General features: G+C 38.7%; 1 protein-coding gene and 1 long non-coding RNA gene across 2 annotated transcripts; one reads left to right on the forward strand and one right to left on the reverse strand.

The window, feature by feature from the left end:
- The first annotated feature begins 891 nt into the window (after positions 1–891).
- Positions 892–15,328, forward strand: cyp2aa6 (cytochrome P450, family 2, subfamily AA, polypeptide 6). Its single transcript, NM_001199969.4, is given in 10 exon segments — positions 892–1,116; positions 1,234–1,393; positions 3,237–3,389; positions 9,481–9,641; positions 12,541–12,714; positions 12,926–13,067; positions 14,380–14,505; positions 14,507–14,568; positions 14,641–14,782; positions 14,857–15,328. Coding segments are annotated over 10 exon segments (1,506 nt in total). The 5' UTR covers positions 892–921; the 3' UTR covers positions 15,048–15,328.
- A 1,523-nt stretch (positions 15,329–16,851) lies between these two features.
- Positions 16,852–20,902, reverse strand: LOC141380559 (uncharacterized). Its single transcript, XR_015524048.1, has 2 exons — positions 19,573–20,902; positions 16,852–18,707 (listed from the first exon to the last, which is right to left on the reverse strand). It is a non-coding gene; the product is annotated as an uncharacterized LOC141380559 (long non-coding RNA).
- Between the last annotated feature and the right edge of the window lie 10 nt (positions 20,903–20,912).

Here is a 20,912-nt window from a genome sequence, read left to right on the forward strand (position 1 = left end):
AGGACCTTCACAATACATTTGGGCCTGCCAGGTCTGTTTAGCTGTCCCCCTTTTCAGCAGATCCAACTCACCACCAGGTGTTGATCAGTTGACAGCTTGTATGTCGTGGACACTGAGGTAAAGACAGTTGTATCAAAATAAAAATGCTGTATTTTTAAAATACTTTCACAAGGGAGGTTGAAATTCCATCGTAATCCTTTCATCAATAAGCCTGTTAGGTCAATCCCTTCACCATTAAACTGACTCAACATTGTAGTAAACAATGTTTGATAGCAACAGCTTCTCATTCACCTCTACACCTACTGTACAAGTCCATGGGAGATGTTTATTATGGAGCATGTTGGAACGGATCTCTGCAGGAATGTGGTCCACCAGCAGCAGGACTTGACAGTAAATCCCAAAGCTCTGTAAATCCCAAAACAGCACATTAGAGACTTATGTATGACTATCCATGGTAATATTGTTTAAAATCACACACAATAACACTTAAAAAAAAGTTTTTATAATTTTTTTTACCTCCCTTTATAACTCAAAAGGAAAATGTTTGCATTTGACTGCATTTGTGCTTTAACAATGATATTAGCAGTTTCATTCTCATTTTTAGAAACACATGCATGAACATTGTTACTGTTTTTGTATGAAATTAGAGGTAATATTGCAACACAACAGGGTTGTTTTGAAGATGCATGGCTGTGTGTTTTTGTTGTATTCTCTTCATTTCTTTAGTCGATTGTATACTGATATATTGAGATGAAGGCACTTGTATCTTCATTTTCCACATAAGTGATCTGAGCTGAAATGGTTAACAGCATTGTGCGCTTACTCTCTCATTCTGTCTCCTCCCTCTTCCTCTTCCGCTGTCATAAAACTCCTGACCCTCTCCCCACTCTTGTGTTTGCATTCTCGTGTTTGTCTGTCATCATGTTAGCAGCTCTCCTGAAGTTAGACTTGTCCTCCGTGGGCTTAAGTCTGTTTCTAGGCTTAATTTTTCTGGTTCTGTTTGAGATCTTCAGAATTCATTCCTGCAAAGGTCGATTTCCACCTGGTCCAACACCTCTGCCTTTTGTGGGAAGCATACCTCATTTCTTGAACAACCCAATGGGCTTCATAAAATCAGTAAGTCTTCTTATGTTATGTTTTGCTGTTATGTAACACTCTCTTGTCTTTAACAAGTAAGACCATGTCTAGACCACACTGACTGTATAGTAATGCCGTGCAATCTTCTCTGATCAGTTATCTCAGTATGGAGAGATGACTACTGTATATCCTGGGAGAAAGCCGGCGATAATTCTTAACACTCTTCAGCTCATGAAGGAAGCTTTAGTCCAGAATGGTTCATCTTTCTCTGGAAGGCCACCAGTACCTGTTTTCAACTGGGTCACTGACGGATATGGTTAGTGATACATTATACTGCGAAATTGCAAAATTATTAATGCAGGCCATAATCAATGGTACTCCATTGTCACGTAGATATTAAGGATTGGTAATGATACTCTAATGGAAATATTTATATACTATTTTTTTATATTAATATTCATAAGCTAAAATTTTTTGTGAAAGCTAGTGTCTTAATATACATATATACACTCACTGGCCACTTTATTAGGTACACCTGTCTGTCCAACTGTGTCCAACAAATGACTTGATGTCAGAGGAGAATGGCCAGACTGGTTCCAGCTAATAGAAAGGCAAGAGTAACCCAAATAATCACTCGTTGCAACAGAGGCCTGCAAAAGAGCATCTCTGAACACACAACACGTCCAACCTTGAGGCAGATGGGCTACAGCAGCAGAAGGCCATGCCTGGTGCCACTACTGACAGCTAAAATCAGAGGCGACAAGGCTACAATACACACAGGCTCACCAAAATTGCACAATAGAAAATTGGAAAAAGTTTCCTGCTCTGAGTCTCCATTTCTCCTGCGACATTCAGATGGTAGAGTCAGAATTTGATGTCAGCAACATGAAAGCATGGATCCATACTGCGTTGTATCAACGGTTCAGGCTGGTGGTGGTGGTGGTTTAATGATGTGGGGGATATTTTCTAGCCACACTTTGGGCCAAACGCCACAGCCTACCTGAGTATTGTTGCTGACCATGTCCATCCCTTTATGAGCACAGTGTACCCATCTTCTGATGGCTACTTCCAGCAGGATAACACACCATGTCATAAAGCTCAATCATCTCAGACTGGTTTCTTAAATATGACAATGAGTTCACTGTACTCAAATGGCCTCCACAGTCACCAGAACTCAATCTAATAGAGCACCTTTGGGATGTTGTGGAACGGGAGATTCGCATCATTGTGCAGCCGACAAATCTGCAGCAACTGCGTGATGCTATCATGTCAATATGGAGCAAAATCTCTGAGGAATATTTCCAGCACCTTGTTTAATCTATGTCACGAAGGCAGTTCTGAAGGCAAAAGGGGATCCATTCCTGTACTAATCAGGTGTACCTAATAAAGTTGCTAGTTAGTGTATTCTTTACTTGGATAGGATGGTATGTTCGAATAGAAGTTACAGGAAGTATAACACAAAGACTTTACATGTTGGCGCACTGCCACAAGGCCTTTTTAAAAATGCAGAAATCTTTAACACATTTATCGAATAATTTACAGTATGTGCAATTAAAACAAAATCATGCAATATGCAATAGCAATCTGCTTTCATGTTAGAATTGGACCATGATGAAACGAAATTAATTGACAAACCAGCAGAGCGAGCACACTGTAAAACATCTGAAATGTTTTGGTCATTCTAAAATCTGTCAGCCAAAGTCTGTCACCACAGTGGTTCAGTATTATTATTATTATTATTTTAAAATTACCATCAGAACTGTTTTTGAGCATCTCACACCTCCAAAAGTCACCACATGTTCATTGTGGTTGGTCTTCTTGGTGCAAATAATTCATTATATAAGAAAAAGGCCCACAGTGGCTCCTCTCCTTTTTGATATTTGCCACCAGTTTATCAGACAGATTTTGTTCTCTTTGACTCATTGGAATACAGTATGCAGACAAGCACTTAATTTTACCTCAGTATGAGATCATACAGAGTTTGTAGAAAAGGAACCACTGAGGAATGTCAAGCTCTTTTTGCCAGAGGCCAAAGTTGAGTTGTTAGATCATCTTGAACAAGATGTTTAAAGCTGATTGGTTTATGAAGATGTTTATGTTGTGTTTGTTTGTTCAACTTGTTTGTGTATAATTATGAAGGTTTATTCTCTCTCCATCAGGAATCGTAATGGCCACATTTGGTCACTCGTGGAGGCAGCAGAGACGGTTTGCTCTGCACACACTCAGAAACTTTGGTCTGGGAAAGAAGTCTGTGGAGGAACGTGTGACGGAGGAAAGCGGTTACCTGATTTCTGAATTTCTCAAAGCTGAAGGTTAAGGATATGAATTAACTTTTCAATTTTTTAGATGTGCTACTGAGTCACAAAGTTCTGCTGAGTTTTAAATTCGAAGCGTACTGCTACAATTACTTTACTCAAGAGAATAGACAGGAATGTCTGACCAAAATACAGATGGAATCAAAATTGTACATATACCTTGTAGAATCTGCATAAAGGTTAATTATTTTACTAAGAGGGATTATGCAAAATGCATGTTGTTGTTGTTGTTGTTTTATTTTTGTCTAGTGCTGAGCAGAGTCAAATATTACACATACATGACATTTACAAGTTTACAATAAGAGTTGAATTTATCCGACAAAAAAAAAAAAAAACTACACATGGTACCAAGACACCCTAGACCAGGGGTCAGTTCTTCGTACGTGGATTACTCAGTTAGCTGGATTTGGATATTGACGATTTGACACGATCCAGGATCGTTTCGTTCTTCAAAGCTGATCCGAGAGTTGTTGTCATGGCAACAGATCTGCTAGGTCAAACCTGATCGGGAGCAGGTTCAAATCATATAAACAGGATTAGATCGGCTCAGTTCAAGCAAAGATAATACAGAAAGTATGTACCGAGTTCTGATATTTTCTTACAGTAAAAGTTATATACACTTGGGAAAATAGTAGTTTTTAACTATATATTTAAAGTTATAGTCATTAATAAAATAAATAAAGTTTTACATATTAATAAAACGTATGCAATCTGCACCCTCGAAATGAAAGTACAAAGACTGCCACCTGGTGGTGCAAAGAGAAAACTTATTGATATGAACTTTTTAGATCGCTTTAGTACAAATTGTGTATAATAGAAATGCACATTATGTGACTTTTTTTTTAAAGCAATAATACATTTATGCAGTCATAAACATGTTTTGACAGTTAATATGCCAGTGATTTGATGCTTCACAAAAGTTGCAGACGCCTTTACCAATATCAAAATGCTTTTGGAAACAACCAGTTATTCTTTACACCGATTAAAAAACTGTACTATAATAAAGAAAATCTTTTCTAAATCTAGAACTAAATACACTGATTTGCATTGAAATACATGATGAATACTCTTGTCTTGACAAATGAAAGTGTAAAGCCTGCAGCTCACAACAAATGTGAAGTTACTGCGTGTCTTATTTAACAAGCCGTTTACTGCTAATTTGATGTAATTTTGCTCACATGGATAATTGAATATTAATCAGATGATGTCATTACGCTGCTGTGCCGTCAGCCAATCGTTGCATTGCTGATCATGATTTCGAGGATCGATAGATCTGTCCTTAACAACAAACGCAGCGATCTCAGATCAGTTCATCCAGACATTCTAATCTGATTCGCGAACTTGTTTGAAGAACCAAATAAGCGAGAGATCAGTTATCAAGATTAAAAGATTCAGGATCTGCCAAATCATCTTAGATCATTTAAGCGAGGTACGAAGAACGGACCCCTGAGGGCGATGATCGACTTTGTGATTGGGTTGTATCATCTGATCTCCTACCATACGTCTTGTAGTGATGGGAAGTTCGGATCATTTTACTGACTCGGATCTTTGAGTCTCGTTCATCAAGATGAACAAATCTTTTTTCGAGTCATTTCGTTCATTTGGTTCAATTTGCCAAAATATTATTAAAATGTTACGAATTGCTTCCAAACACATCTACAACTAGCCCAAAAGGTTGATCACAGGACCAATAAGTCATAAATAGAATACCTGCTCTTTTATCTATGAAGGTATTGTTGTCTCTTTGCTCAGCTCACCTCTTTATGTCTTCAAATGTCAGGGGTTAATTCACGTTACACTGACAGTCACATATAATCTTACCCAAAGCACAGTCTAAGCCGATAGGAGCCATGATCGTTCGTTCATCACGTGACAGAATGACTCAAACCCGAGGACTCGAGAGATGAACGGTTCAATTCTTTTTCCGGCTCTAAACGCGTATGATTGGCCCGTGAGGAATGAGTGACTCAGACCCGATAGAGGATTCGAGAGATGAACGGATCAATTCTTTTTCTGGCTCTAAACGCGTATGATTGGCCCGTGATGAACGAGTGACTCAGACCCGATAGAGGACTCGAGAGGTGAGCGGATCAATTCTTTTTCCGACTCTAAACTCATATGATTGGCTTCTGCCAATGTGATAAAGACTTGATATTAACGATACTACCTGCACAAATATGCGCACAACCAGATGAATGAATCACTGCCTGAGAGGACTCATAGTTTCCGAGTCATATTGAAGATTCGTTCAAAATGAACCAATCGTTCATGAACGACCCATCACTAACGTCTTGAACACTCAGGTAAAGAGAGCTGTCAACTGGTCACAATCTGAATCCAGTGGCAGAGGGTAAAGCTAGACAGACCTGGCAGGCCCAAAACGTATTTTGAGGCTCCTCAGGGAACAAGTCAAAGGGATTTTTAACTCTCCAGAGGAGCTTTGACCAGATCCTGAGGGTGGCTGGAAACATTGAGCCTGAGTGGTCCATGTTCTCCAACTCCATTGTTGATAAAACCGTGAGGAGCTGTGGCTGTAAGGCCTGTGGTGCCTGTAGTGGTGGCAATCCACAAACTCGGTGGTGGACATGGGAAGTAAGGGATACTGTCAAGCTGAAGGAGGAGTGCCTACATGCTTGGTTGGCTTGTAGGACTCACGAGGCAGGCTGATGGGTACCTACAAGGCCATGCATGCTGCAGCACAGGTGGTTGCAGAAGCAAAAACTCGGGCCTGGGAGGAGTTCGGGGAGACCATGGAGGAAGACTGCCGGGAAGCCTCAAAGATATTCTGGCTAACTGTCCAGCGCCTCAGGAGGGGAAAGCAGTTCCACACCGACATGGTTTACAGCAGAAGTCGGGAGCTGCTGACCTTGACTAGGAATGTTGTCGGACGGTGGATAGAAATACTTTGACTTGACGTTTTCGAGGATACTTTGACTAACGTCAAAGTCCATTGAGGAAGCAGAGATGGGTGACGCAGGAGTGGACTCACCCATCACCCAAGCTGAGGTGGCTGAGATAGTTTGCAAGCAAGTGACAACGTAGCGGGGGTGGATGAGATGCATACTATTTCACGCTGGTTATGTTCATAATTTCTATGAACTAAGTTACTAGGTGCAGCCTTGGGCCAGAGGGTGTCTGTTTTGGGGACCACAGGATTTCATCTCTGATATTTGCAGATGATGTTGTTTTGTTAGCTTCATTGGACATGGACCTTCAGCATGCAATGGGGCGGTTTGCTGCCGAGTGTGATGCGGCTGGGATGAGAATCAGCACCTCAAAGTCTGAGGTCATGGTGCTACACTGGAAATAGGTGGCTTGCCATGTCAAGGTTGGAGGAAAGTCCTTACCCCAAATGAAGGAATTCAAGTATCTTGGGGTTGAGAAAGTGAGGGAAGGATGGAGGATGAGATTGACAGGTGGATAAATGCAGCGGCAACAGTAATGTGGTCGATGTACCATTCCATTGTTGTAAAGAAGAAGGAGCTGGAGAAAGTGTCTAGGGAGAGGGAAGTTTGGGGTTCTCTCCTGAGACTGCTGCACCTGCGACCTGACTCTGGACAAGCGGAAGAAAATGAATGAAAAAAATACCCCTTTCGAAAGTTTGTATACACTAATGCTTAAGCATTTAAACAGAATGAAGATGAGTACATTTTTCTTATTTTTCATAAAAATCATTTTTTCATTTAGAACTGCCCTTTCAGGAGCTAAAGATTTCTATTTTCCCAGAATTCAAAATAAGTATATGATCTTTACCCTTATCTTTAAATGATAATATTGTAAATTCAGCAGGATAACAGAATAAAATAAGAGAAAACGATAAGAATGAAGTGGGTTAACACCGTTCCTAACTCATGTGAAATATTCAGGTCACTACTTAAAATAATTTTATATATAATTTTATATATAAATAATTTTTATAAAATAATTTTTAATTATTTTTTTAGGGTTTTTTTCAACTTTATTTTGATAGGACAGTAGAGAATTCAGACAGGAAAGCATTGGGAGCAGAGAGAGGGGAAGGATTGGCAAAGGACCTCAAGCCGGGAATCGAACCCGGGTCGCCACGAGCACGCCAGTGCTTTATGTCAGCGCGCAGTACCACTAGTCTACTGGCGCCGACAAAATAATATTTGTTTTGTATGATCCCTCTTATTTTGTTAAAATATTTGCCATTTTGCAGATTCTAGAAGGTGCATGTAAACATTTGACTATTTCAAGTGCACGGTCCCATTGTAGGTATTCGTGCGTTACTGTATTGATAAACAAGCCTTGGTGTGCAAGTTAGCTTCAAATGCAAATAAACCAGGGGCCTGTTTCAGAAAGGAGGTTAACTGAAAACTCAGAGTATTTTAACCCTGAAATGAGAGAAACTCTGGGTTTTCCGTTTCAAAATGGCAGGTTTGTTAAACTCGAGAAAGCAGGGTAAGTCAAGCCTGTTTCTAAAAGAGAGTTAACTTTAACTCAGAGTCAGTTACTGTGGTAACTTACTCTGTGAATCTAACCTGGTCAGAAGCAGGTTTTATTCTCTAAACTCAGAGTTTCTGTCGGTCTCCTCCCCTTTTTTAAAGATGAAGCGTTATTTCTCGCCTTAGCCTTACGTTTCTACCCACCTATTTTAAGGCTCATTTTGGATACGTGCATAAAAACGATTGATAGAAACGTCATGATGCACATAACTTTTTAAAATATGCATAAAAAACGTGCATAGCTGAGTAGGATAAACTTTTATTCGATAGAAAATGTACGCATAAACTACGATGGAAACACTTTTACTGAACAAATTACAGTATGTACATTAAAAAAAAGATCATGATCATATGATAATGAAAATGTGTGTAAATGGACAAACCAGCAGGCTGAGCACACTGTAACACGTCTTAAATATTGTTTTAGTCATTCTGAAATGCCTTAACTGTTTCAGTATTAGTGTATATTATTAATTACCTCCGAACGTCTGGTGCGTGTCAAGAGTCTCCGCGTCTCATGGCTTCAGACTCCTCCACGTGTTCATTGTGTTTCAGCATTGTCTTTTGACATCGAGGCGCAAGTACATTAATTAGGCTAAAAAAAGAATTAATTGACGCAGCTTCTTCTACCACAGGAAATTCTGTTTTTACTGTTGATATTTGGTGCCAGTTTAATCAGGAAGTGACGATTTTTTTCTCTTTGACTCGTTGGATGGAATTTTATTCGCATCTTTTATGCAATATTCCAGTTTAGCACATAAATTTATGTAATATATTTGGATGGAAACATAGCTATTGCCTACATTTTAGTCACACACAGAAGAACTGTACTAGAATGGCTTATCCTTTTTTAATAAATAATTAAATTAAATTCACCCTCAACATGCACTGTAACTAGATTAATGGGATTATTATTCTTTCTAAAAATTATTTTTAGCACTGCTTACCTTCTAAATGTTATATTAACCTCTATCACTTGATCAATAAAAAAGGCAGACACACAAGTGCACTGTTAAATCATTTAAAACTAATAAATGTATAAAAAAGTTTAGAAAAAAAATATAAACGTCACAAATTGCATTACTTATTTTATTATACTTAAATATTTAAATACTTAAAAAGTGAAATTAGGCATTAACTTGAGCAGCTGTTTTCCCACGCTAACTGTCTCTTCTTCACTGATGGTTGTTTCTTTTCAAATATATACGCTCATATTTGCTATAACTTTGCATGAGAACATCAAGTTCAGCTGGAGAAAGAAATGGTGATCTCTTTTATAAGATATTGCCATAGTCACTCGTAATGTCTGCGCTCCATTGATAATGCCTTTTTAAAGTCACGGTGTGAGCGCTTAACTCTGAGTTGGTCTACTCGAAGTTGATTGACCCAACTCAGATCAGCTGTTCTGAAACCGAAAACTCAAGAGTTTTTAATCTCTCGGTAAATCAACTCAGAGTTCAAGTTTAAACTCTGAGTTGTTTGAACCTCCTTACTGAAACAGGCCCCAGATGTGTTGTTATTTAAAGTTAGCCATCATGCCATATTTGTTCATTTGATATGGCAAGATTTAAACTCTTAAAGAAACTCTTCAAACTCTTGACTGATGGTTTTCTTTGTAACAGGCAAACCGTTCAACCCCCAACACGCAATACACAACGCTGCTGCCAACATTATCTGCTCTATCGTGTTTGGAGATCGATTTGACTATGATAACAAGAGCTTCACGTATCTTCTGGAAATCATAAAAGAAAACATCATTCAGGCAGGATCACTTGTTGGACAGGTATGGAAAGATGACAAATATTTCACAAGATGTCCAAACTGATCCTATAGTTCTACCTTCCAGCAGAGTTGATCTTAACAAGTTTTTAAAACTTAATGGGTCATCCTTTATTTTGATAGTCCATTTGTTAAATTAAAGTTATATTTGCAACTAATTCTCATTAGATTATCAGTAGACTGTTAGGTTGGGGTAAGGGTTAGAGTAAGTTGACATGAACTTGCAAATTTTCTTAAAGTCGGTTAAATGTCTGTTTAAGGAGCAGTATCAGCAGATATTAAGCAGACAGTCTACTAATACCCAAATGAACCATCAAAATAAAGTGTTAACCAATATTTTACATGTGCTGAACTCGATAAACCTAAACCTTTTTCTATGTACAAAAAAAGGCAAATTTCTCTCAAATATTGTCTACAGAATTTGTCCAAATATGTGTTTGTGAGCACTTCTTCTTTGCCAAGATAATCCATCCACCTCACAGGTGTGGTATAAGAGCTTATAAGAGTTTAGTTTCTATCATTTTAAACGTGGCTTGGCTTTCACAGCAAATGAACAGTCATGTGATGTATTTGGATTAGCGCAAGAAAGTAATCAAATCGTTTTTTACAACATTAAAATCCTTCCTTGCAAATATGAAACAAATGATGACAAAGAAGTCATAAAGAGTGCATTTTGGCTGCGGTCAGGCCAGCTGCCAGTCCAAAAAGAATGGTCATTCTAGCCGATAAGGTATTTTGGTGGTCGCTCATACACTGTGTATTACGATAGAGCGCTAAACAGCTATGTACCGCAAGCTGACAGGGAAGATGACGGTCACTTGCTACATTGAAACAGCTGTCTTTGGAAATTAAATGGATGTTCTTGGTTGGTAAAAGATAAACAAACAAGCCTACCCCAAACATGCTGAACTAGCCAGATTAGAACTCTGCATCTCTACCTGTAGCAGCAGCAGTGAAAAGGTGTTTGGTGCTGCTGGACGCACCATCCTGAGCGCAGGACTGCGCTGAAGCCATTTACAGTGGATTCAGTAATGTTCCTCCTCAAAACATGTAGCCTAATCTTGATGAGTTTTTAAAGGATAAACCATAAAATCGTAATGTAGACAGAGTATACAGGCTAATGTTGGCAATAGGCTACATTCAGCTTCACAGTCGCCCTAAGGCTAGATTATGAAGAGACGTAGCGAAACACATCCCGCAGAGCCTTTATCTTAATTTCATTTTTGCCAAATACCCGTCATAATTTAGAATTTATTTTAATTTAATTTATTAGGGAGACTTAGTTATATTGGTGTGTTGGCCAATTTAAAGGCTAAGTGTATGAACCTAGGCCATAAAGTGCCGGGATGTTACAGAGGACTTATTTTATACTTATTGTATTGTTCCAAATTCCAAGTGTCCTACAGCCTATATTTGTTACAAATAAATTATGTTAAAATATATAAATGATTCATTCTTGGGAAAAAAGGCAAAGGAGCTGTGTGCCTGTGCACATTTGAATAATGTCGGGCTATAAATGTGTCCGGGCTTTATAAAGGTGTCAATCAAAATGTAACTGTCGGGCTCGGACCCTATCGGGTCTAATTTTTATGATTAATTTTTACTGATCTAATTTTTTTTAATTTTTACTGATTACAGCTCGATGTGGTAAATCAAGATGAGGCAGCATAAGTATTGCACAGCTGTGCCATAAGGCTGATTTATACTTCTGCGTCAAACGGCGGCGTATGCTACGGCGCTGACGCATAGTCTTTCGCCATGGCCGTCGGCGACACTGACGTGCACCTCTCAAAAAATGTAACTACACGACGCGTAGCGCAAGCTCTGTGATTGGTGGGCTTAGTAGCACTGACGAGTCTGGGTGGGACCGAGAGCCGCGTGAATGATGCTGAGCCACTTGTACATCCCAGAAGTGTTCAGGAAAAGCAACACAGCAGCAAAGAAACTCGACACAGAGGAACATTTACACCTCACTGCCAACTAGCGTTTCGGAAGTGTTAATGCAGACCAACAGAGACTGCGCGCAGAAGTATGAATGCACAGGTAAGCATGTTGCATTCGCCGTGGGTTACGCCGGTCACTTGACGCAGAAGTATAAACCAGGCTTTAGGCTGGCCACAATAAAAGGCCATTCTAAAATGTGCAGTTTGATAAGACAGCACAATGCTAAGACGTGGCAAATTTTGAGGAAGCATGTAGTTGACAGGCTGACTGCAGGAATGTAAACCCAAACTGTTGCCTTTGAAATTAATGTTAATTTCTCTACCATAAGTCATCTCCAAGGGCATTTTAGAGAATTTAGCAGTACATCCAACCGAAATTATCTGTATGCACAACCGAAAGTGGGTAAATTTGTGAGGTGTTCTCTTCACAGGTCAATCCCCATTTTCACTGTATAGGGTAGAATGCTAACATCGTGTATAGCATTGTGTGGGGGATTTGATTTGCTGATGTCAGCATTGTAAATCATGTAGCCCATAGAGGTGATGAGGTTATGGTAGTGTATGTTTTGGTCAAGGAACACAGCTGAATGCTGTCAATGGCATTTTGAATGCGTTAAGATACCACAACAAGATCCTGAGGCCCACATGCATTCCCGGGAGCGGAAAACATCCCAGTTCTTGCTTGGCCAGTACACCCACTGGACATGTGTTTAGGATGCTCTGGATTAGGTGTGCCAGTTCCAGCCAATATCCAGCAACTTTAAATTAGTCATTGAAGAGGAGTGGACTAACGTCCCACAGGCCAAAATCAACAACCTGTTTATCTCGGACCTGTAAAGGAGATGAGTTGCACTGTGTAAGGCAAATGGAGTTAACATATACTGACTGACACCCCCCCCCCCTTTTATTCAGGTACTGTTGACACCTACAGGAATTTATCTGTTCCCTTTTTTTTCCCAGGTCTTTAACTTGGTTCCCATCATCAAACATGTCCCAGGGCCACATCAGAAAATATATCAGAATGGCCAAGCATTTAAGTCTTTCATCAGGGAATCGGTCAAAGAGCACAGACAAACTCTGGATCCTGACAGTCCACGGGATTTTATCGATGCCTACCTGCTGGAGATGGAGAAAGTGAGACCACCTTGATTAACCACTCAGGAAAATGTAGAATACACTCTTTGATGGTTATTACTGCTTGTGAAGGTTACTGCTGTTCTGTTAATTAAAAGTAACTTGCTAACTTCACTCCTAATGCCTTGTTTACCCTGCTAGGAATCTTATTTCTAGTGAAGTAGATAAGTATGGGTAAAATATGGGTCTATTTCTGTTTTTCTTGGAACAGCAAAAGTCCACGCAGGACTCCACTTTTCACGAGGATAACATGGTTATGGCAGTAGGTGATTTGTTCTTGGCTGGAAGCGACACTACAGCAACCACCATTAGATGGGGACTCATCTACCTGACTCAAAACCCAGATGTACAAGGTAATTAACATTGACAGTGTTTATGTGCTGATTGGAGGAACTGCTCTAAGCGTGTATTTTTCATGCAATGTTTGATACCGCATGGCGAATGAGAGAAAAAAACCCTCCACATTTCCCGGAAACTTAGATGCACACGGCAGGTAGTGTCAGAAAGCCGCATGTGTTATTCCGGTCACAAAATGCGGTGAAAATCCCACACGAGGTTAAAGTTTGGTTGTGGTGCTAACATGTTTACACTCGGTGCAATTGCTAGTTCGATAAGAACAAACTGAATAAACAAAGAGCACTGGTCGCTCACTTACCAAATCTGTAGAGACAGGACAATCACCAGCAACTAGAGCCGCGTCTTTATGAAGAGAATACTACAAGTGAATCCGGATCTCAGCGTTTGCAGATGAGAACAGCTCTCAGGTAAACAATGTTCCTCCTTAGACACGTAAGTTATTGTTGTCGAGCGTCGCGTACACTGTTAATCCACACGTGAGTCTGAGCTCTCGCAGAGAGAAAATGAAAACAAAACTTCACTGCAGCAAACTATAAAAGCAACACTTCACGCTTGTTTTGCCAACACAACGTGGTGTGAGTGTCATCTAAACACTGTGACAGTAATGAATATTAATTAAGTTGCACAACAGAGCGCGCTGATTGGTTTGAACCAAGCTTTACTCATGCATTATTGCAGCACACTCCGAGACGTAATAAGGCCCACTCTGGCTCAAACGCCCAGTCTGCACGCTGGAACACACGCTATTATCTCATGGCCGTGACGCAGCTTCAAATATTAGTTTCAAACCGTTAGTACGAATTTGCTTGAAATAACGCAAAAACAACCAATTTACACTTTTTATTGAAATATAGGTGTCCTAATAGTGTTTTTAGCAGTGTGGGACACATATACGACTGTCAACAGCTCAACACATGTGTTTTGGTGTTTCGTGACCCTTTAAACAGTGTTGCGTGGTACTGATGATGATAACAAGATATTGCTAAATTGATTCTCCAGGAATGGATGAATATTGCCAGTTCCCCTTTTATTCTTTGGATCTGTAGTATAATCTTGTTTTTAATTCCTACTGTTATGGCTTAAAAAATGTAGCTTACATTACCGATGTTTCAAGAGGCTATGTTTAATTACCGACTTACAATAAATAGTGTTGTCTATGGATGTAATTATGTTGATAAAAGACTACCATTGTACCGAGTAAGGTTTTGAAGCTGCTACATGCTATAAATTCCTCAGGTAGTCAACTTTCCAGTGGCACACCTCCAGTGGTATTTTATCGTACAAACTCCAGCTTTTGTGTCATTCCAGAGAGATGTCATGAAGAGATTGTTCGGGTTCTGGGTTTTGACCGATTGCCCAGCATGGATGACCGTGACCGACTACCATACACACACGCCACTGTTCACGAGTTTCAGCGCTGTGCAAACCTTGTGCACAACTGGAGTGCCTCATCAAACAACTCAAGCAACAAAACTACGAGGATACGACATTCCCCAGGTGCTGAAAAATAATGTATGTTATGTTTGTATGGAAATGGAATTGTTCAACTAATAAATGTTGTCTTTCTAGGGAACTCAGATATTGATTAACTTGACGGAAATTTTGACTAACAAGGAGCACTGGAAGCATCCAGACACTTTTAACCCAGAGAATTTCTTAGACGATAAGGGACATTTCTTCAAACCGGAGGCTTTTCTTCCTTTCTCCTTGGGTGAGCCACTTGGAACAATGACAAACCAGGTAGAAATTGATCGACTCTAACTTTTGATTTCTCTTTTTCTCCAGGTCCAAGGGCCTGTCTTGGTGAGACTCTGGCTAAAGCTGAGCTCTTCCTCTTCGTCACTTCTCTCCTTCAGCGCATTCGTTTCTCCTGGCCAACTGGAGAGAAGTTGCCGGATATGAATGGGATTTTCGGCATAGTTCGCTCTCCTAAACCATTCAACATCATTTGCCATAGCAGAGGTTCAAAACACTGACCATCAGTGTCCGTGCTCATATTTACAAGTGTTTCCAAAGATTTAGACTTGTTTTAAAATTTACTGTATTGATAAAGAATGTTGTATTACCTTACAACACTATACATTGCTGTAAATTAAAGTGCTGAAATAGTATAGCGTGAGACAATGCCAAGGTTGTGGGATCGATTCCAAAGGAAAACGAGCAATAATTTGTACCTTCAGTGCAGTGTAAGTCACTTTGGATAAAAGCATCTGATAAATGCATATATTAAAATGTAATACCGATTTAACAGATCAAAGCAGTTTTCTCTCATGATCTCTCACTTGTTTGCTGAGTGGTATGGTTTACTACAGAATGGTTTGGTATAGGTCACCCTTGTGTTTTCACTACCAAAAGTATCCTTACTTGGTGGGATAAATCAAGCTGCAGACCCACACATTTCCGAACACACAATCCAGGCCAGGGCGAACGTCTTTTTCTTGTTTAGTGGCGACTAATTCCTTAGGAGTATTATTGCCACCTATTGTACCAGATGTCAACTTAAAAGAAGGTTGACATGATTTGTATGTTCATTTATTTTCATTTGGCTTAGTCCCTGATTTATTACGGGTCGCCACATTGGAAATAACCACCTACTACTCTGGCATATGTTTTAGGCAGCGGATGCCCTTCCATCCACAACCGAGTACTGGGAAGCACCCATACACACGCGCACTCATACACTACGGCCATTTTAGTTAATTCAATTCAATTCAGCTTTATTTGTATAGCGCTTTTACAATGTAGATTGTGTCAAAGCAGCTTCACATACATGGTCATAGTAACTGGATCAGGATAGTTCAGTTTTTTAGTGTTTAAGTTCAGTTCAGTTTACCTCAGTTCAGTGTGGTTTGAAGTCATTACTGAGAGTCCAAACACTAAAGTGCAAATTCATCGATTAATTCCCTTATACCTAATGTCTTTGGATTTTGGGGGAAACCGGAGCACCCGAAGGAAACCCACATCAACACGGGAGAACATGCAAACTCCACACAGAAATGCTAACTGGCCCAGCCGGGACTCCAACCAGCGACCTACATGCTGTAGGGCAATAGTGCTAACCACTGACCTACCGTTTGGACATTCTCAGTAGCCACATCTGTATCAATCTTGTAGGCATAGTCTTCAAAAGGCCCTCCCACTTAAAAAACCTGGATCATGTAGCCGGGATTGTGTGTCCTAAAATGTCTATAGGTTGAATTGAGTCTGCAGCTGAATTTTTGTCTTGTTGCATGCGCTGCTGTCGATTCTCTGTATACCAATAGCATTTCAGCAGTAAGGCTAGCTCCACCTTTTGGCACCGTACTGTTGTGCTAGCTATCCTGTGAAAGGGTGCCAAAAAAGTGGTATGGTTCACCATTTTGATACCTTTTACAGTGATACACACACTGTACAGTCCCGCTGAATGGAAATGGGCCATATAGAGCTGGTTAATCCTCTGTGAGAACATCATTACTGTGTATTCCCTCTCTCAAAAAAAAAAATCCCTCCAAAAACTATTAAAGTAATCAAAGTATATTTTTTTCAGTATATTTTCGAGACAATGTATATTTTAAAATGTCATAATTTTCTACTAAAACATTGATTTAAATGTATCAATGTTATATTTATACAGAGTTTGATCACTTAATATAATTTTCTATGACTGGGAAAAAAACCCTGAGTTGCTCCATCATTGTTCACTCAACATTTTGAAGTGCACTGCGGTTTCCTGATTTGTGCATGATCACATACAAGAATCAAAAAGGTAACAAAAAAAAACATTAAAGTAAAAGTTTAGTCTTTGTAGAAGTAAACACAATATATTTAGTGATTTTTATAATACATATAGTAGCACTGGTATATTAAGGACTCATCACACATTCTATGTACAGCGGGTGACACTTCAAAACGACCATTACCTCCGCGGTACTAAAGGCTGATTGATACTTTAGCGTCAAGTGGACAGATGCCTTTGTGTGGTCGCAGAGCCCTCAATGTGGCCATCGCTGAAAATTTAACTACATTTTCCGCCGGTTCGCATCTCAAAATGAGCGAGTTAGAGCAACTTGTACATTAAGGTATCGTTCAGAAAAAACAAAACAACCACGAAGAACTTGACAAAGAGGAACCTTAAAACCTATTGCCAGCTAGCATTTCGGAAGAGTTATTGCAGAGCAACACAAACAGAACACGTGGCAAGATTGTGACTATAACACCAGGGGCACTAAAGGATGGGATGTGAACAGAAATATACAGTAGCTGTACATACCCTGCTACTTGTAAATGAAAAAGAAATAATGAAACAAAGCATTATAATTCCTTCATTAATTATTAAAAAGTTGTTAAGTTTCAATATGGTTCTAAATCATTTTGGAAATAAAAGAACTAAAATGAAAGTACATACATACTGTACATTTTATAATAATTACAATCAATGATGCATATTTACATGCGATTGAGTCTAACCATTTGGTGAGTACATGGAATTAAAGGTGCAGTAGGTGATCTTACACAATGCTAACAGAGCCACGCCTCCTGAAACACGAGCACAGCAAAAGAACCCTCTCTCATGTGTTAAAAGCGACTAGTGCTTGTCCGGCGGCGTGCAAGCCAAACTGACATGCTATTTCAGAGTGAATATTTAGAGTTGCATGGTAAACAATATAGGGAGAGGCTAGGCGGAATAGCGGTATTTGCTTGTGTTTTGTTGTTAAACGAATTAAATCCACATCATTGATGCTGTAAAAGTCCTTTATGAAACTGAAAATAGTCTTATCCATCTTTCATCGGAAGATTTTAGTGGCTGAACAACACTTCTGTGAGGATATAACCCATTTGTAACAACAACATCTAACGTTACATCAGCTCTGCGTGAAGCTAAAACAGTTTTAAAACAGAACATTACCTGTCTAAGAGAAATCCGGAAACCAGACAGATTGGGCTACTTATCGGAATTATGAGAGATGTCGGTTAATTGGATGAACATTTTTTAGTTTTATGCCTTACCCAGAATATAAAAATACACAAATACATTTAGATCATTTACTGTAATCATTACTATTAGACTGTGAAGAGACTTTCAACCTGCACAACAAAAAATGCTTCTGAAGACAATCACCTTCTGCACCTTTAATTAAAATTACTCAGTAATTTGTTAAATCATTACATTTTAACAAGGACACCTTAATATAAAGTGTAATCAAATATTTTAAAAATACACTACTAAACGATTACAAATGTTGTGGTATGAAAAAATCCCGGTCCTCTTATTACTGCTGATGTGTGTTTTCATCCAGGCCACATTGGAGAGATCACAGCTTTCGCATTTCCAGTAATGCTTTGTTCATTAAGCATTACATTTGTTTTCCGTTTAGTTTTTTTCATTGAAGAATCTCTGTTAAAACCTTTCAGATGTGTCTTATACTATAGTTTAGCTCCAGCCGGGAGAAGGAACGTCTGGACCCCGAGTCCATGCAGCGTCACCACATCAGGCATGGATGCCAAGAGCTGCCGGACCGAACCAAAGCCATTCAATACTTCTGAGTCGAGGAGAAGCGGACAGGATCTGCGGGCTTTACTTAAACTGATGCCTTCAGGGTATTGAGCCATCAGATCCAGAAGTGATCTCTTCAGATTCAACAGGCCAGATTTTGGTTCTGAGGATGAACAGAGTGAGAACACAATATGAAAATAATCTAGAGCTTTAGTATACAGTATAGGACAATAATGTTAATAAGACAACAATATTTTAATTATAGTGTTACACTGATTCTGATTTATTGGCTTATATTAAAGTTTCAAATGTCTCCTAATGAGTTATACCAATCAATAACATAGAGGTTACTGGGAATTATATTGGTTTTAATTGAAACTGTATTGGTCCTGTGAGTATCTACGGGCTATTTTTGCCTTCTGTTGGTGCCATGTTAAAATAAAATAAAAATCCTACTGAATTATGTCCCAAAATGAACTAGAAACCATTGAAATTTACTGGTTAGATTGGTTTACGATATGGTTTATGATGTAATAGGTTTATGATATACTGGTTGTATGGTATTTAGAACTCCTGTGGTGGTTTGTATTGTCTTTTTCAAGAAGCAATCGAAATACATGCTTTTATTATGCTCCAGACATACTTTATACTATTACAAGTGCTAGACTGACAAAGTTTTATGATGATTTTGAAATTATATTGAGCTATAAATTATTATAGCCTATTTAGCATTCCTTTATGAAAACAAATAGTCTGTCCTCTTGTTTACTAAGTATTAAAATGTAAACATTATATTTGAAACCTACATAAATACTTCACGGTTAGTTTTGTGACTGCATGTTATTCTTCTCAATCATATTTAAGTTACAAAGTGTTTACAACAGTATGTAATGAAAGACGAATACCAAACTTTACACCACTTTTACACTACTCGTCATCAGTCATGCTTTTACATCTAACAGTATGGTAAGCAACTTTACATTTCTTTGGGTGAAACTATTAACATTGTACTGTGTTTATTTACTCACGTGTATCGGATGACGGTGGAGCTCCTTTAGCGACCACCGCACTGTATAGATTCGGTCCGTTCATCATTAACCGGTGTAAAATGATCTGCCTTCGGGATTATGACAGCGAAATTCTGTTCATGTGATACAAAATACTGTCCCGTTTGCTTACACATCCACGGTAAAATGTATCCCTTAATAATTTCCTTACTTTAAACGGAGTTGTACAGCTCTTCTAGCTTTTAAACGAATCGAAACTGACACTCATTTGTATACGAATCTGTTCACTGAACCGACTCGTTTGAACTTAATTTGAAAATGATTCTTTTGAATCATTACTAAAATGCTGCATTGATTTGATTTATGATTCGTTATGATGATTATCAGTTGATTTATTAGTTTATTTCCTGTCATCCCCACGTACAAACATAATTATAACCTCATAAATTAGTTGTGTTTTGTGAATGATGCACTTGATTCATTTTAAAGATCCGATTCAAAAAATGAACCACAAGCCAAAGCAACACTTTCGTTTTTGTTTTCTCCTTAACGTTAGTTCCTAGATTAAGAAGTGCAATAATATAAAATGTTTCCTTAATTTTAGACAAACAACGCCTTTTATTTCATCGACAACTTGCATCAGCTCTTTCTGTCAGGGTTAAGTTAGACGATATGAGAGAAACGTGTTTCTCTCTGTCGAGATACCTCACGCATTTCTCAAACATTGAATAATTTAGCATAATTAGACTATAATGATTAGATTATAGATGTGCATAATTATATTTAGGTAAATTAACTCATTTTTATTGCTTTTGTTTGGATTGTATCTGTCGTATAAGTATGACTAAGTACAGTCACCAATGTGTTGCTTGAGGTTGCATCAAGTTTATTTTATAGCTGACTCATTGTCTTGTGCTTTACCTTTGCCATACTTGTGCTTTTTTTTCTCAGCTCTACACACCTCTTGTGTGTTATTAATAACCAGGCCTAATCATCCTTAGATTAGGCATCAGTAAAGTATTCAATCAGTGATTGTTGTCCAATTTTCTGTCACGCTAAGTTTCCAACGCACAAGAACTCTTGTGAACCTGAGAAGGAAAATGTGAAAATGAAAATGTCTAAAGCTTCTGCTTGAATGTTACCCAGAATGTATGACGGTAACAGGAAAATGCATCATGAGCCAAATGTTGCCTGATACATTTGTACTTTTGCAAATAAGTAAATATTAGGGTATTTTTTTAAAATAAAGAATAGCTGTGTGCTACAATAATTTATGTAGTTTGCCTTTTCTCAATATATCTTTATCAAAGTAGTGCTGAAAGGGTTAACAGCATGTCGAACTCTTTTTCTGTCTCCTCCCT

Source organism: Danio rerio, chromosome 23 (assembly GCF_052040795.2).
Source record: "Danio rerio strain M-AB ecotype USA chromosome 23, GRCz13ab, whole genome shotgun sequence".
NCBI classification, from domain to species: domain Eukaryota; kingdom Metazoa; phylum Chordata; class Actinopteri; order Cypriniformes; family Danionidae; genus Danio; species Danio rerio.